This window comes from Muntiacus reevesi, chromosome X (genome assembly GCF_963930625.1).
Source record: "Muntiacus reevesi chromosome X, mMunRee1.1, whole genome shotgun sequence".
NCBI classification, from domain to species: domain Eukaryota; kingdom Metazoa; phylum Chordata; class Mammalia; order Artiodactyla; family Cervidae; genus Muntiacus; species Muntiacus reevesi.
In genome coordinates, this window is record NC_089271.1 from 61,530,560 (window position 1) to 61,549,155 (window position 18,596).

The 18,596-nt window shown below is 36.2% G+C and overlaps 1 protein-coding gene across 1 annotated transcript in view; it reads right to left on the reverse strand.

Moving 5' to 3' along the window:
- The window catches only part of TEX11 (testis expressed 11), a 254,826-nt gene that overhangs the window by 148,480 nt on the left and 87,750 nt on the right, over positions 1-18,596 (reverse strand). Inside the window, exons 9-11 of the mRNA XM_065915873.1 lie at positions 13,372-13,457; positions 6,099-6,153; positions 2,130-2,225 (exon numbers count right to left, since the gene is read on the reverse strand). Coding sequence (XP_065771945.1) covers positions 2,130-2,225; positions 6,099-6,153; positions 13,372-13,457 — 237 coding nt within the window. The remainder of the gene's footprint in view (positions 1-2,129; positions 2,226-6,098; positions 6,154-13,371; positions 13,458-18,596) is intronic.

Sequence of the window (18,596 nt, forward strand, 5' to 3'; positions counted from 1 at the left end):
AGACTTCATTTTCTTGGGCTCCAAAATCACTGCAGATGGTGACTGCAACCATGAAATTAAAAGATGCATGTTCCTCGAAGAAAAGTTATGACCAACCTAGACAGCATATTAAAATCAGAGACATTACTTTGCCAACAAAGTCCATCTGTTGAAATTGATGTTTTTTCCATTAGTCATGTATGGATGTGAGAGGTGGACCATAAAGAAAGCTGAGCACCAAACAATTGATGCTTTTGAACAGTGGTGTTGGAGAAGACTCTTGAGAGTCCCTTGGACTACAAGGATATCCAACCAGTCCATCCTAAAGGAAATCAGTCCTGAATATTCACTGGAAGCACTGATGCTAAAGCTGAAACTCCAAAACTTTGGCCACCTAATGTGAAGAACTGACTCATTTGAAAAGACTCTGATGCTGGGAAAGATTGAAGGCAGGAGGAGAAGGGGACAAAAGAAGATGAGATGGTTGGATGGCATCACCGACTCAATGGACAGGAGTTTGAACATGCTCCGGGAGTTGGTGATGGACAGGGAAGCTTAGTGTGCTGCAGTCCATGGGGTCGCAAAGAGTCGGACTCAACTGAGCGACTAAACTGAACTGAATATAGAGAAACAGAATGCACAAAATGTTAATAACAGGTGATGCTGGGTAAAGCATATAGGGAAGAATTCTTCGCACTATTATTCTTTCAGTCTTTCTCTAGGTTTGAAATCTTTTACAAATAAAACTCTTTTACATGTATACTGCCACTGAAATTCCAACACACCCAGTTTATTGATGTCCATGATCAATAATTAGGCTATTAAATGTGAAATGTCAGGACTAAGGCAGATGAACAATTATTGTTATAAAAACTGCAACTTCTACATCTAGTGAACAAAAACACATGCTGAGAAGAAGCCATGTAGCTAGTACGCAACTGCCTCAATTGTCTTGGGATTCTGTTTTTTATTTAGACTTGCATCTCAGCAAATGCAAAACAAAACAGGATGCAACTTTTGAAAATGTTCATGTATGTTAATATTTTTAAATTTAAAAATTTAATATAAAAGAAGCTTATCAGCATTGAATAACCCCATTCATGTGACATAAATTTCAAGAAAATATAGTTCAAATAAATGGTCTCTCAATTTAATATCCTGATTAAACTATTCCTTTCATGAATCCCATCTTGTTGAAAAAAAAAAAAAAACCTTTAAGAATGTATTAGTATATTTAATTGCCTTACAGAATAAGACACATTGATCCTAATTAAATCTCTTTTTAAACAGCCTTCAGTCTATCAGTGTTCCTTGTTTAGGAGTATAAGGTATGTACAAGTGTATGTATGTATGTATGTATGTATGTATGTATGTATGTATGTATGTGTGTGTGTGTGTGTGTGTGTGTGTGTGTGTGTGTGTGTGTGTGTGTGTGTGTGTGTGTGTGTTCGTATGTATGAGTATGCTGCTGCTGCTAAGTCGCTTCAGTCGTGTCCGACTCTGTGCAACCCCATAGACGGCAGCCCACCATGCTCCGCCACCCCTGGGATTCTCCAGGCAAGAACACTGGAGTGGGTTGCCATTTCCTTCTCCAATGCATGAAAGTGAAAAGTGAAAGTGAAGTCACTCAGCTGTGTCCGACTCTTTGCAACCCCATGGACTGCAGTCTACCAGGCTCCTCCGTCCATGGGATTTTCCTGGCAAGAGTACTGAAGTGGGCTACCACTGCCTTCTCCGATGTATGAGTATGAGCTAATGTGAAACATTTATGTTGTTTTTTACACTAAATACCATTATCTGCCTATTTTATCATCATTTCTTTTTTTTTTTAAATATTATTTTATTAGTTGGAGGCCAATCACTTCACAACATTTCAGTGGGTTTTGTCATTCATCATTTCTTTTTTATCCTAAAATTTACTCATGGTAGACAACACTTTCTGATTGTACAAAAGAAAATTTTTTCAAAAATATCTGTTGTCATAGAAGTATATTTTATTCTTCCTTTGTGCACTGCAGAAGAAACTGTCACAATATGTTACTTGAAAAAAAAAGGAGTACTGGAGCAAATGTCTAAACTGGATTTCAAAATGTGAATCAATGCTTTCACAGTTGCATTAACATAATATTCAAAGTAAAAGCCTTTTATACCTTGTTTGCTAGGTTTATAATGTTGAGAGCCTTATCGTGATATTCAATGCTGTCCCAATCCAAATAAACGGTGGCTAGTAACTGCAGAACTTTAGCCTATAATTGAAAATAGAAAACACACAGACACACAGTTGAGGGTTAAATTGCAATACAACAGCTGACTATGACTTACACAGTGACAGGCATTTCTCAAACCTCAGTCATAATTATGAAATACCATTTCCTTAAGCAACGACATAGTCTTATGATATGTCTCATCATTACATTACCAACACCAAACACCGTCTGAGCATTTTATAGTAATAGTTTATTTAAATTTAATATAATTCTGTTAATATAATTATTTTCTTAACAGCTTTCTAGTGCTACAATAGTTTATCATTCCCACTTTGAAATAAGGAAATTAAAGCCCAGCAATATTTAATGTAATCATCTTATCACCTACTATTTTGGTAGCATTATATTAGGTATCCATCAAAAGCAATAAATAGAAAGACATAATTCTTCTCTCAAAGTCTTTATAGTCTAGTTCAGATTAATCAACTGGACCACTATTTCAGTAGGAACAGATACTCTTTCCTATAGAGACGATTTCTCCCAACACAACCAAGTTTTAAAATTAATAAAGTATTTCTTAATTAACTCAGTTTCTCCAGCCAGGTCTACATTGATAAGGAGAGTAATTCTAGCCAGCACAGACTTATTTAACTACAGATTCACATTTTGAAAGAAGGAGGCTTATTTCCATGAATATTCTACCTTTAAGTATAGTGAGGAAAGTAGGACCAGGCAAAGGTGGTTTTCTAACTTAAAAAAAAAAATGTTAAACACATTATGGCTCTGTGAATCTTTGAGAAAGGACATTTAGGGTGTCACACCTTTGAGTTTTTTAATTCAAAAACTAAGATGGATATAATGTACTTAATATCATTATTATCGTGGAACAACTCTCAACTTATAAACTCCTGCAGAGGACTTTGATGGATTAATTATGGCATTTCTGAAAAAGACTGCAGTTACTCTGTAATAGTAAAAGGGTCAAACAATCAGAAAGATAACACAAAATGGATGAATCTCAAAACTATTATGTTAAGCAAAAGAAGCCAGAAATAAAACAGTACATACTGTATGATTCATTTATACAAAGTTCAAGAAAAGCCAAAATTAACCTATAACAATAAATATCAGAATACTGGTTTTATCAGGAGGGTAGGAATAGCTATTAACTGGAAAGGTGCCAAGGTAACTTTTGAGGGTGATGGAAATGTCTATATCTTCATCTGTGTGGTAGTTACAAGACTATATAGATAAACTGAAATTCATCATGCTGTATACTCTTAATATTTGTACAGTTCAGTTCAGTCACTCAGTCGTGTCTGACTCTTTGTGACCCCATGAACTGCAGCATGCCAGGCCTTTCTGTCCATCACCAACTCCTGGAGTCCACCCAAACCCATGTCCATTGAGTCAGTGATGCCATCTAACCATCTCATCCTCTGTTGTCCCCTTCTCTTCCTGCCCTCAATCTTTCCCAGCATCAGGGTCTTCTCAAATGAGTCAGCTCTTCACATCAGGTGGTCAAAGTACTGGAGTTTCAGCTTCAACATTAGTCCCTCCAATGAACACCCAGGACTGATTTCCTTTAGAATGGACTGGTTGGATCTCCTTGCAGTCCACAGGACTCTCAAGAGTCTTCTCCAACACCACAGTTCAAAAGCATCAATTCTTCGGCGCTCAGTTTTCTTTATAGTCCAACTTTCACATCTATACATGACCAGTGGAAAAACCATAGCCTTGACTAGACGGATCTATGTTGAGAAAGTAATGTCTCTGCTTTTCAATATGCTGTCTAGGTTGGTCATAACTTTATCATATATATATATATGTATGTATAAGTTATACCTCAATAAAGTATTGCTAGCATGAAAGAAAAACTATTTCATAATATTACTTCTCCATACCTCACAATATGAATATTAGGTATCAATCACACTTAAATCCTATCTTCCATCTTCATTTCCTCCTTCAGATGTCTTCTCAACTAGATCCTTTGCCTTGAATCCCCTTTGCCCTCCCTTTTAACTATATGAACTCCATATGCTTTTCAAGTCTATCTCCTATCAGAAGGTTTCCTTTTTTGTATTCTTTTGTTTTTTGGTTATGCTGGGTCTTCAGTGCTGCACGGGCTTTTCTTTGATTGGGGCAAGCAGTGGCTACTTTTTAGTTGTGGTATGCAGGCTTCTAATTGTGGTGGCTTCTCTTGCTGTGGAACACAAGCTTTAGGGTGCAAGGGCTTCAGTACTTGTAGCTCAAGGGCTCAGTAGTTGCGGTTCCCGGGATCTAGAGCACAGGTTCAATAATTGTGGTGCACAGGCTTAGTTGCTCCATGGTATGTGGGATCTTCCTGGACTAGGGATAGAACCCATTTCTCCTGCACTGGCAGGTAAATTCTTTACCACTGAGCCACCAGGGAAGTCATCAGAAGACTTCTTCAAATATTCTCGTCAACACTAATATCCCCATGTTCTGTATACCCTTCTGCATACTTCAGCTTAGTACCACACAGTCTGTCACTTATTTTTCTCATATTGTTTCACTTGTACTCTTCTTTTTTTTAATCTTCTTTTGACATTTTAATTGAAGTAAAAAATCTATACAGAAAAAGTTCAAAAATCTCAATGGTACAACTCAGAATTTTCTCAAGGTGAACAAACATATATTAACAACACAGAAATCAAGATACAGAACACTAGTCTCATCTCATACCTCTTTTCAGACACTATTCAAAACAAGGATAACCAATTATCTGACTTTTAACACCATGTGTTAGGTCTACCTGCTTTTGGCATTCATATTTATGTAAATATACAGTACATACTACCTTGTATTTTGCTCTGTTCAACGTTATATGTAAGGACATCCACATAGTTACAATTATTGTAATCTATTCTCATTGCTATATAAAATTCTAATATCTAACACGATATCAAAATATATTCTTATTATTTTTAATTGTCACAAAATACACATAACAGAAAATTGATCATTTTAACCATTTTTAAGTGTATGGTTCAGTAATATTAAGTATATTCACACTGTTGTGCAACCATCACCATCATACATCTCCAGAACTCTTAATCTCACAAAATTGAAACTCTATACTCATTAAACAATAGTTCACCATGTTCTCCTCTCTCCAAACCTCTGCAACTACCATTCTATTTTCTGTCTCTATGAATCTGACAATCTAAGAAACCTCATTTAAATGGAATCATACAGTATGTCTTTTTGTGAATGGCTTACTTCACTTAGCATAATGTCCTCAAGGTTCATCTATGTTGTAGCATGTGTCAGAAATTCTTTCCTTTTCATGGCTGAATAATATTCCATTGTATTCACTTATATTAGTTTCATCTTTTAAACATAAGCTTCTTAAGGGTAGAGGCAATGTTTTATGCTTCTCTTTTATTCCCTATCTACCACATGCCAGATGTATGTAAGTATTCAGTTACACTTTGATTGATATATTGTAATAATGTAAGAAGCAGAGATGGATATTCAAAAAAATTCCATTCTGTTATGGCATGTATTAAATTAGCTTTATATCAGATTTAGTACATAATCACATTTTATTTGATTAAATGGTAAAATTAAACTTCCATACCAGGCATGTACTATCTGAGTGGTTACAGGAAACCTAAAACTTTTGAGCATGTAAATAAAAGCTAAAACGTATATAGACAAACATTGTCCTAAGCACTTTACATGTATTAACTCATGAGTAAAAGAATCTACCTGGATGGTAGATTCTACAAGTTTATCAACTTTATAAAAACTAACACACTGAGGTATTAAGTGATGTGCCCAATGAACACTCACAAATAGAGGGATAGATTATTATAAATTTATTAAAATAACATAAACTGTATTTCTTCAACCTACTTCTACAATATTTAACATGATCCTTACCAGCATTTCTGGCTCAACAGAATTCTTGTCCATCCTCCCAATATCATAGCTTTGGCTGTAATTTAAAAAGGAAAAAAGCATATATATATATGCACATTTATTTCAAATTATACTTTTTTTTCTAGATTACATATTACTAAGAACACATGTGATAATTATACTTAATTGCAACTTTTCTATTTTGCACTACAACAGATTATTAGCCAATTAATACATAAAAATTAATTGTATAAAGCAATATTTTCTAACTTTAGAAAACCACAATTTCCTCGGGATCTATATTCAATAAATCAACACCACAATTACAGTATTGCTCTTCTCCATTTGGTTATATATACTACATAAAAGTGTTTTACATGTGTGTACAAGCCCTTACTTTATGAGTACATTTTATTTTTTTACACTTACTTATATTAGTTGGAGGCTAATTACTTTACAATATTGTAATGGTTTTTGCCATACATTGATATGAATCAGCCACAGATTTACATGTGTTCCCCATCCTGAACCCCACTCCCACCTCCCTCCCCATTCCATCCCTCTGGGTTATCCTAGTGCACCAGCCCTGAGCACTTGTCTCATGCATCCAACCTGGACTGGCGATCTGTTTCACAATTGATAATATATATGCTTCAATGCTATTCTCTATGAGCACATTTTAAAGTATAAGAAATATATTTTTATAATAAATACAAGCATTTTCATGAAAACAAATGCTTCAGCAATATTTATTATGCTTCACAACACCCTTGTGATGCACAATATTAGTTCCATTTTGCAGCTGAATGAACCAGTTTAGCAGTTAAGTGATTTCTAATATTTCCTATATTAATACTGAAAATGAGAGCAAGGGGTTGGGGAGTAAAGAAATTTGACTTTCAGTTATCTGCTTTAATTTCCATACTATATTATCTATGGGACATTCTGATAACCAGAAATAATATATGAATATGAGTCTCAGGTTTTCAAAACACCTAAAAGCAAAACAAAGATCATTCACCATAAAATTGGTATTCCAAGGAAGAAAGTCAATAAAATTTTGGTGAACTGTGCTAAACTGTAGCCATTGTTTTGAAAAATTTCTTTTAAAAAACTCTGAAAGACCCAGAACTACCAAACTGAGTTTTCAGCTTGCTAACGAGGGTATAAAGCTGGCCTATATTATAACAGCCTCATTGAAAGCCCTGTCTCACAGAGGTCTCCGTTGGTACATTAAACCTTCTACTTCCAGTTTTTTAAATAATCAATGAAAATAGAACTTCTGCAACTGTGGTATCAAGGAGTTCTTGGACCCTCTCCCCAGTGAAACAACTATCTGCCTGGAAAAATCATTAAAACAACCATTTAAGGTCTCTGGAAAGTGTCCTAAGGGCATACAGCAATTGAAAAACATTTATTAAACAAAACCAACAGAATTTCAGTAAAAACAGTGAGAGTCTCTGGCATTTGAGCCATGATCTGCTCCTATCCACACCACCTCCATGTGATGGAAGCTACTCCAGATGAGTGTTGTCAAGAAAGGAATTAGGCAGTGGCATGGGGAGATGAGTGAAATAGGTGACAGAAATCAAGAGGCACAAGCTTCCAGTTTTAAAATAAATAAGTCATGGAGATATAATGTACAGTATAGGGAATGCAGGCAACTAAACTTGTGGTGATCATTTTGTAAGGTACAAAAATATCAAACCACTATGTTGTACACCTGAAACTGATATAATGTTGAAAGTCAATTATACTCCAATTTAAAACAAAAAATAAGTTGGAATTCCCTCTTCCTCCAAGTCCTAGACTCAGGCTGCTAGCCTCTCTTATCTTCCCCAGATCTGTGATGCAGAAGTACTATCATGGGCAGGCACAATGAAAGGACTGGGTCTTCCTTTCCCCAACTCAGTTCTCACTCTTAGGCTAAAGGCTCTGCCCCAGGTGTTAACAGCTGATCACCTTCACCCAGGCTGGCTCTTGGGGCAGAGCCTCCAGGACAGGAGGGCATACTAAGAAGATTAGGGGCTACCATCTCCACAACGTCTACTGCAGGAGGAGCTGCCACACTCCTGCCACCAACTGCGGCACTGTGGCACAGTTTCTGCCCAAGGGAAGAAGTAGGCAATAAAGAGGAAGGAAGAGCTCAGCATTTCTGCCTAAGGGAAATGACTTGAAAACCAAGCAAGAGACTCCTGCCTAAGGGTATAGTCAAAAACAATGGAGATCTTAGCCATGCTTGATTAAGGAGGAGGCTATGCATGTGGTAGGGAAGGGGGTATGTGGAAAATCTCCGTACCTTCCTCTCAATGTTGCTGTAAACTTAAAACTGTTCTAAAAAAATTCTGTCTTAAAAAAATGAAATCACATTCATTTCTGGGGGGTGGGGGGTGGCGGGTAGTGTTGGAGATTGTGCACATGACCAAGACTACTCATTTAGGCATGACCAGAGAGAGAACATATTCGCTACAAGCCCCTGGCTGAACACAGGGCAAAATAATGAATTCACTGAACTGTGAAGACAGTCTTTAAGCCAAACACATAATCAAAAGGAAAGGGTGAAAATCAAACTGGCTAAGTGGGGCTTAAAACAACCTTTGACCAACATGGGACTTATGTTTCCAGATGCAGGGGTGAACCCCAGAGAGCCATGAAAAGACAAAAACAGGAGAAAAAACTCTCAGTAGGGACATTAGAGGTCATACACTATAAGAAAAACAGATCTCACAGAATTAGTCCAGTCAGATAAACAAACAAATAGATGACCAAACAAACAATAAAAGAACAGTAACTACCAGAAAAGAGGGGGATAGGTATCCAAACTTGCCACAATATATTATCAAAAATGTCTAGTTTTCAACAAAATATTATATGACGTATAATAAAACAGTGACTCATACAGAGGAAAAGGAGAAAGCAGTAGAAACTGCCTTTGAGAAGTCCTAGATATTACACTTATTAGAAAAATACTTCAAAGAAGCTATTGGAAATATGTTCAAAAAACTTTAGGAAACCATGTTTAAATAATTAAAGGAAGGTATGGTAACAGTGATTCATCAAATAGAGAATAAGAATATATCAATTAAATGATCAAAATAATTTTAAAAAGTAGACATTCTCAAACTGAAAAGTACAATAACTGAAATGAAAAATTCACTAGAAAAAGTTCAAAGTAGATCTAAGCAGGCAAAAAGAGAATAAACAAACGTGAAGATAGATTGATAGTGACTATACAAATCTAAACAATAAAACATAAATAAGAAAAAAAGAACAATGCCTCAGAGAAATGTGGGACATCATTAAGCACACCAATATAAACACAGAGTACCAAAAGGAGGTAAGCAAGAGAAAGGGATAGGAAACATATTCAAAGAAATAATGGTTGAAAATGTCCCAAATTTGATGGAAAAAAATAATAATCTACTCGGTAAAGAATCCGCCTACAATGTAGAAGACCCTGGTTTGATCTGTGGGTCAGGAAGATCTGCTGGAGAAGGGACAGGCTACCCACTCCAGTATTCTTGGGCTACCCTTGTGGCTCAGTTGGTAAAGAATCCACCTGCAATGTGGGAGACCTGGGTTCGATCCCTGGGTTGGGAAGATTCCTTGAGAAGGGAAAGGCTACCCACTCCAGTATTCTGACCTGGAGAATTTCATGGACTGTATAGTCCATCGGGTCACAAACAGTCGGAAACGACTGAGTGACTTTCACTTCACTGCTTTTCACACATTAAGAAGCTTAACCAGCTCCATGTAGGGTAACACAAAGAAATCCATACTCAGACACATTATGGTCAAATTATTCAAAGAGGAAATACTGAAAACAATAAGAGAAAAATGTTTCATCATGTAAAAGGGAATGATACATGTAAAAAGTCAGATTAACAGCTGACTCTTCATCACAAACAATGGGGGCGACGGCAGGGATGCCTTAATAAAAAACTATCAATTAAGAATCCTATACATAGTAAAAGTATTTTTCAAAATGAAGGCTAAATAAATACATTCCAAGACAAACAAAAACTGAGAATTTCTTGCTAGCCAACACGCATTCAGTTCAGTTACAGTCGCTCAGTTGTTTCCAACTATTTTGAGACTCCATGGACTGCAGCACGCCAGGCTTCCCAGTCCATCATCAACTCCCACAGCTTACTCAAACTCATGTCCATCGACTTGGTGATGCCATCCAACCATTTCATCCTCTGTCACCCCCTTTTCCTCCTGCCTTCAATCTTTTCCAGCATCAGTGTCTTTTCCAATGAGTCAATTCTTCGCATTAGGTGGCCAACATAATGGAGATTCAGCTTCAGCATTAGTCCTTCCAATGAATATTCAGGATTGATTTCCTTTAGGATTGACTGGTTTAATCTCCTTGCAGTCCAAGGGACTATCAATAGTCTTCTCCAACACCACAGTTCAAAAAAATCAATTCTTTGGCACTCAGCCTTCTTTATGGTCCAATTCACATCTATACATGACTACTGGAAAAATGGTAGCTTTGACTAGACAGACCTTTGTTGGCAAAGTGATGTCTCTGCTTTTTAATACATTGTCTAGGTTTGTCATAGCTTTTCTTCCAGAGAGCAAGTGTCTTTTAATTTCATGACTGCAGTCACCATCTGCAGTGATTTTGGAGCCCAAGAAAAGAAAGTCTGTCATAGTTTCCATTGTTTCCCTAACTATTTGCCATGAAGTGGTGGGACTGGATGCCATGATCTTCGTTTCTTGAATGTTGAGTTTTAAGCCAGCTTTTTCACTCTCCTGAATGAATATTCCTGAATATTCATTGGAAGGACTGATGCTGAAGCTGAAATTCCAATACTTTGGCCACCTGATGCAAATAACTGACCTGACGCTGAGAAAGATTGAAGGTGGGAGAAGGGGATGACAGAGGATGAGATGGTTGGATGGCATCACTGACTAGATGGACATGAGTTTGAGTAAGCTCTGGGAGTTGGTGATGGACAGGGAAGCCTGGCATGCTACATTCTATGGGGTCACAAAGAGTCAGACACAACTGAGCCACTGAACTGAACTGAAACGTATACTAAAAATCTGACACAGTTAGCTTATGATAGAAATATCAGTCATGTTCTATCACCATCATATTTTCCTTCTGTAAGGTTTTCTTAAAAAGATGATGACAGATAAGAGGTCAACAATCCATGGCATATATGATAATAACCTACATGTTATGCCACTTCAGCCTAAGTCTACTCCTATAAACCACTCCCTAGAGAATATTCATGTTCATATTTATTCTTAGCATAAACTACAGGCTCACCTCCATAGTCTTAAGCTTCCAGAAGCCATCCATGGCACCATAACATCCTTTTTTCTTTATTTTGTCCTTCCCATTCCTGTCTCCTTGGCATACTAATCTTTGATAGGTTGATGCCATCTTCCTGACTGCTCCTCCCTCAAATACTGCCAAATCTTGGAGTAGAACTTACTCTTCATTTACTTTATAAAAAGGTTGCTCATTTAAAGGAAACCTGTGGTGTGGAGATTCCTTAAGGAACTAGAAACAGAACTGCCATATGACCCAGCAACCCCACTGCTGGGCATACACACTGAGAAAACCAGAATTGAAAGAGACACGTGTACCCCAATGTTCATCACAGCACTGTTTACAAGAGCCAGGACATGGAAGCAACCTAGATGTCCATCAGCAGACGAATGGATAACAAAGCTGTGGTACATATACACAATGGAATATTACTCAGCCATTAAAAAGAATGCATTTGAATCAGTTCTAGTGAGGTGGATGAAACTGGAGCATATTATACACAGTGAAGAAAAGCAGAAAGAAAAACACCAATACAGTATATTAATGCATATATATGGAATTTAGAAAGATGGTAACAATGACCCTATATGCGAGATAGCAAAAAAGACACAGATATAAAGAACAGATTTTGGATTCTGTGGGAGAAGGTGAGAATGGGATGATTTGAGAGAATAGCATTGAAACATGTATATTACCATATGTGAAATAGATCGCCAGTCCAGGTTCAATGCATGAGACAGGGTGCTCAGGGCCAGTGCCCTGAGGGATGGGATGGGAAGGGAGGTGGGAGTGGGGTTCAGGGTAAGGGACACATGTACACCCATGGCTCATTCATGTGAATATATGGCAAAAACCACTACAATACTGTAAAGTAATTAGCCTCCAATTAAAATAAATAAATTAATTTAACTAACTAAATAAATAAAGGAAATCTGTGGTAAACCTACATTAAACTAGTTAGTTCCTTTGGTATACTTTTAATAATTCAATTTATAAAATATGATTTATAATAAAAATTGCAGGTATATCTCACTCATGTGAAGCAGTCTAAATTGAGACAAGTATATCTCTTATCTACATAAGCCTGTTCTGTCAGACATAGTTCTTTATAAAGTTTAATCAATCTTTGGGCCCAAAAAAGTCTTTTATACAAACAAGTTATTTGCATAAATATTTTATTAGAAGTATATATGCCTGTGAGGACTATAATCTTAATGATATTTCTATTTATTTCATTAATGGCAAATGTAATTTTCACAGTAGTTAAACTAATCAAGAGGCTATCTCCAAATAACTATAATTAACCCCATACTCAGAGAAGGGAAACATTTAGTGAATTGATTTAATATATTTTACTCCATAATCCCCTGATATGCAAAACACTTTATGTAACATCTACAGAGAAATATATTTTTCACAGAAATTCATTTAACCAGCAATTACTGAGTATCTACCATGTGTCAGAACCTGTACTGGGCATAGGTATTCAGTGAAACACAGGATTCTTGCAGATGAGTGCTACATTTTTTCACTATTCCTTTGATATTTCCAGATTCAACACAATAGTACAAATGTCAGTATAGTAATAAGCATATAGTAAGTGCTTGATATATATTTACTTGACTAATATTAAAATATCAAAATTCATTTAAGACTAATAATTTTAGCTGATATTCCTATTTACCCACCTGCCCTTATACTCTGGGGTTAACAGCTACCAATATATACCAAAGCAAAAAATAAAGATTTCCATATTCTTGTTGGAAATACAAAGGAGGAATGGACACAGAACATGCTCTTTATGTTAGTATTTAAGAATAGAATATACTTTTCTATCAACTGGAAACATACAAGAATAATAATACATGATAAAAGATAAATAAATTTAGCATGTTAGCTTTTGAAATCAGAAAATATTTAAACTTCCAAAGTACCCCATGGTAAGTATTAACTGAACTCTATGATAATAATCCTGAATTTACATTCATTATGTTTTTATATTACCTAAGCCAGAAAGAACTTTCTTCATATTTATTCTGCCCATAGGTTTGTATTCCAAAGTTGTAACAGACAACATGAAGATAACAAGCCTGCAATATAAAAAACAAACAAACAAGATATGTCAGATTCATGGTTCTTTTAACATTAAAAAATTTATGGCATTTCAGAGTCTTTAAGACATAGTAAGTGTTCTGTACACCAAAATAACCAATAACCCACTCATCCTTGTGCTTCCCTGATAGCTCAGTTGGTAAAGAATCTGCCTGCAATGCAGGAAACCCCGGTTCAATTCATGGGTCGGGAAGATGCCCTGGAGAAGGGATAGGCTACCCAATCCAGTAGTCTTGGGCTTCCCTTATGGATCAGCTGGTAAAGAATCCACCTGCAAAGCGGGAGACCTGGGTTCGATCCCTGAGTTGGGAAGATCCCCTGGTGAAGGGAAAGGCTACCCACTCCAGTATTCTGGCCTGGAGAATTCCATGGACTGTATAGTCCATGGGGTCACAAAGAGTCGGACACGACTGAGCGACTTTCACCTTCACGCATCCTTAACAAAACCTCTCAATTTATATAAAGAGGAACTAAAAATATATGGAAAAGTAATACATTACTAATTGAACTTGAAAGGTTCTTTGTAACAGAAAATGGGGAAACCAATCATTGCCCAGCAAAAGAATAGGCCTCTGTAGGTTGCCAGATTCGTTAATAAGCATTAGAAAAGAGTATATGCAAAGAAAACAAAATCACTATTGAAGAGGGGAAGAAATGAATGAATATCTTTCAAAATTAAGACAATTAAAAATAATTCTAAAGTTCAAAGCACTATGTAGTCATAAGACCTATTTAGAAATAATTAACTTGGGTCTTCCCAAGTGGCTCATTGGTGAAGAATCTGCCTACCAATGTAGGAGACACAGGTTTGATTCCTGATCCAGGAAAACCCACATGCCTCGGAGCAACTAAGCCCATGTGCCACAACTCTAGAGTCCAGAAGCCACATCTACTGAGTCCACATGCCACAACTACTGAAGTCTGTGCACCCTAGAGCCCATGCTCTGAAACAAGAGAAGCTCCCACGCTGAGAAGTCCATGCACCACAACTAGACAGTAGCCCCCACTCGCTGCAACTAGATAAAAGCCCACACAGTAATGAAGACCCAGAACAGCCAAAATAAATAAAATTATTTTTAAAAAAAGAATTAATGTCTCTCTTAATGACAACAAAAATTTTCTTTACCTAAATTACAACTGAGATAAAAGTAGGAACAAGTATGTGAATGATGCCATAGGCAAATACTCTTAAGGATTATTAACCAGCATCTCAGTCCTTGTATCAACAATGTCATATCTTATAGAATTTTCATTCATCAAAATACTGGGAAATGGCATAAAAGAAAAAAATTTAATTCTAATAATTTACCCAAATATTCCCTCAGTATTTACAGAAATCATCTATCCAGAATCTGTCACACCCATATAAATGAATCTTTTATATAAGTTTTACCTCAGTAAGACTACAGAGGCCGATCCTGAGGCAAGTTATTCATAAGTAATGTGTAAAGAGCTGTCTTGTTTCAAATAAGTTTCCCTTTGAAATTTTGTACAGTACATTAAGAAAGTAGAAGTTCAATATGCATGCCTGAGTACATCAGACCTACTGTATATTTAAATCCAAACTAAAGAATAGTCTTGGTAATGTGGGCCTGGCAAGAATCCAGAAGTATTTGAATGCATTCTCGACATTTCAACAGAAAAAGCTTAACTCATTACATGCCCCAGATCCCATAGGTTCATACAGGGCCACACCAATTATGCAGCTATACTGGAATAATGCAGTTTATACTCACTTGCTGCAGAAAGGCTTGCAACTAACTTATACAGAGAAAAATGGAAAGTAAAACTTTTGATGAACATTAAATATACTGGCTCTTTATCCAATTTCCTCAGTGTTTTCTTTTTTTCTGCCCTCACAATTCCTTTAAGTGTACTTACATTAAATGCTACTTCCTAGGGGAGAAACGAATACCAAATAACAACAAATTTGTAAGACCAAACCTTGTTGTTTTTGTTGTGGTTTGGTCACTAAGTCATGTCCAACTCTTTTGCCACCACATGGACCATAGCCTGCCAGGCTCCTCTGTCCATGGGATTTTCCAGGCAAGAATATTGGAGTGGGTTGCAATTTCCTTCTCCAGGGGACTGTCCCAACCCAAGGATCAAACTCACAGTTCCCCATTGGCAGGCAGATTCTTTACCACTGAGCTACCTGTGAAGCCCAAGACCAAACCTACAAAATACTAAAATATCTAATATTTTAAATATACTAATTCAGTATAATAAATATACTAAGAGATCTGTTACACATTTCACTGTAATGATCAAAAAAATCTTTTAATTACCAATACTGTTCCATTCACTCATTCATTTATAGAAATAATATTATAAATAAAAATAAAATAAAAAGTAAATAAAAATATTTATGAATAGTAAATATTTACTAAACATGTTCTATCTACAATGTGAGGGTGTTAGTCGCTCAGTTGTATCCAACTCTTTGCGACCCCATGGACTGGGGTCCGCCAGGCTCCTCTATCCATGGGATTTTTTTTTTTTTTAATTCATGGGATTTTCCAGGCAAGAATACTGGATTGGGTTGCCATTCCCTTTCCAGGCAAGAATACTGGAGTGGGTTGCTGTTCCCTTATCCAAAGGATCTTCCTGACCCAGGGATCGAACTCGGGTCTCCCACATTTCAGGCAGACTCTTCACCATCTGAGCCACTAGGGAATATCTATAATATTAGGCAATACTTAAGGAATTAAAGATACATCAGTGAACAAAACAGACAAAGATCCCTATCCTCATGAAATATTTATAACGGGGTATTAAGTACTAAGATGTATACAAATATCTCTTTTAAAAATACTTTCCTGGTCTTCCATGCAGTGGTAACATCTCACTTTGCAAGTAATATACAATGGCAAGTAATACAAAGAAGGTAGATCTGTAAGTCTATTGCATTGGTCATATAGAAATGGACTTATGAGACTAGAACTACGGAATCTCTAGAACCTCCAGCCACTGTTACATCTCTGGCCCAGAAATGACAGATCCAACCAAATACCTACTTTACAATGCCAAGATTAGACTATATAGATGATTTTTTAAACTCACTTAGATATTGCTGCTAAAAATGACTTTGATCACTAACTTTTGAGTTCAACACAAGACTTTATTTTTAATTAAGCAGATAATTTCATTTTCTGTATATTACTTTGTAAATTAGATTCTTAAAATAGAGAAAAAGCAGACCTATTATTTTTTTTGTTCCAAACTATTTTTCTTTGTGATTTTGTTGTCTTTTAAACATTTATAGATCACGCATTTTTTACATTTTGTTAAATTATATTAGTGTAGCAGTAATTAAATGATAATTGCCTGACATTCTTTCTTAATGGCTTTAGGACATATATCTTCCAATCCCTCCCTTACTCAACTTTCTTTAACCGTCAGATATTTCAGTAATAATAAACTCATTAGTCATTAGTTACTTCTCTTGGTGTTCTAAGAAAAAAATTTCCAGTCTACGGCCATACCACCCTGAACGCGCCCGATCTCGTCTGATCTCGGAAGCTAAGCAGGGACGGGCCTGGTTAGTACTTGGATGGGAGAAAAAAATTTCCAAACACTTTGTTTCTTTGCCTCCAAAAAACAAAACAGCAGTACATTCTGCCATCATGTCAACACCTTAGATAATCCTTAATCTAGTTTTGGGATACAGGAAGGATGTCTCAGAAAAAAAGAAAGATGGCTTATTTAATTCATTAACTCCTTTTAAGAGACTAGCACCACAGTTAGCTCCTCTCCAACCTTTATCTGGTCATTTCCTCTCACAAGATTTCTTGCCCTAGATTTTCAAGTCTCGTCTAAATCTTAAGTTCATCAAAAGCACACTAAATAATTTCACTGACCTTTAGAATGAAAATATTGAGTTTTCTAACAGTATAGTTTTATCAATCATCTTCTAAATAAAATATAAACTCTTAACTATGAACTTCAAGGTCTTTCACTGGTAGCCCCATTCTGACAAAGGCATAGTTAATTACTTTTCTGTTACATATCCTGGAAACCTCTAATTCAGTCTATCCTCCTCCCTCTACATTTGCTTTTCTCTTTATCAACTCACTCTGAGCAAGATACCACAAGTTTTTCTTCCCTAAACACTAACTGAGTTTCCTTTCGTATCTTTCAATATGAAGTTCAATGTCTATTTACTCTACAAAGCATATTAAAGAAAAGTTTCTATCCTCTAGTAATTTATAATGTGAAATAGATAGCAACAAAGATAATGATAAAAGAAGCAGATAGTAAAAAAACATGCAAATGCCAACAATCCAAGAAATTTTATAGATAAAATTATCAGAATTAACAAGAGTTCAGAAAAGTTGTTGATATTAAACAAACATTTAAATGCAACTGCAATGACAACCAACTAAACAATGTAAACTTTAAGATATCACTATCCCTGGTGGCTCAGGTGGTAAAGAATCTGCCTGCAGTGCGGGCGAGCTGGGTTCGATCCCTGGGTCAGGAAGATTCCCTGGAGAAATCAATGGCTACCCACTCCAGTATTCTTGCCTGGGGAGTTCCATGAACAGAGGAGACTACAGTCCATGGGATCCCAAAGAGTCAGACATGACTGAGCAACTAACACATACACACACACACACACACACACACACACACATGACAACAGTTGATTGTGAAATATCTTCATGAAGAAAATTATAAAACTATGCTGAAGTACATTAAAGAGGATTCTATAATAAATTATATGTATATAAATCAATCACATTCATTGATAAGAAGACTCAACATTATAAAGATAGTGATGCTCTCTAAATTAATTATAAATCAAATGCCATTTCAATCAAAATTTCAATAATTTTTCACCAAACTTGACAAGCTGACTCTATAAGGAATATGGAAAAATAAAAGGCCCAGAATAGCTAAAACAATGTTGAAGAAAAATAAAGTTAAAGAACTTATGCTATCAAGACTATACTGAATTGAGTAACACCCGCCTCCCAAAATTCAGGTCCATCTGTGTCAGGGAATGTTTGACGGGAGGATTCCTACGTGCTGTCTCTCATGAGTCCTTTGTCCCTTTTCAAGCGGAACAGCACGCTGCTCCCAGGGACTGAGGTCATTGTGTGAGGCAAGCATGA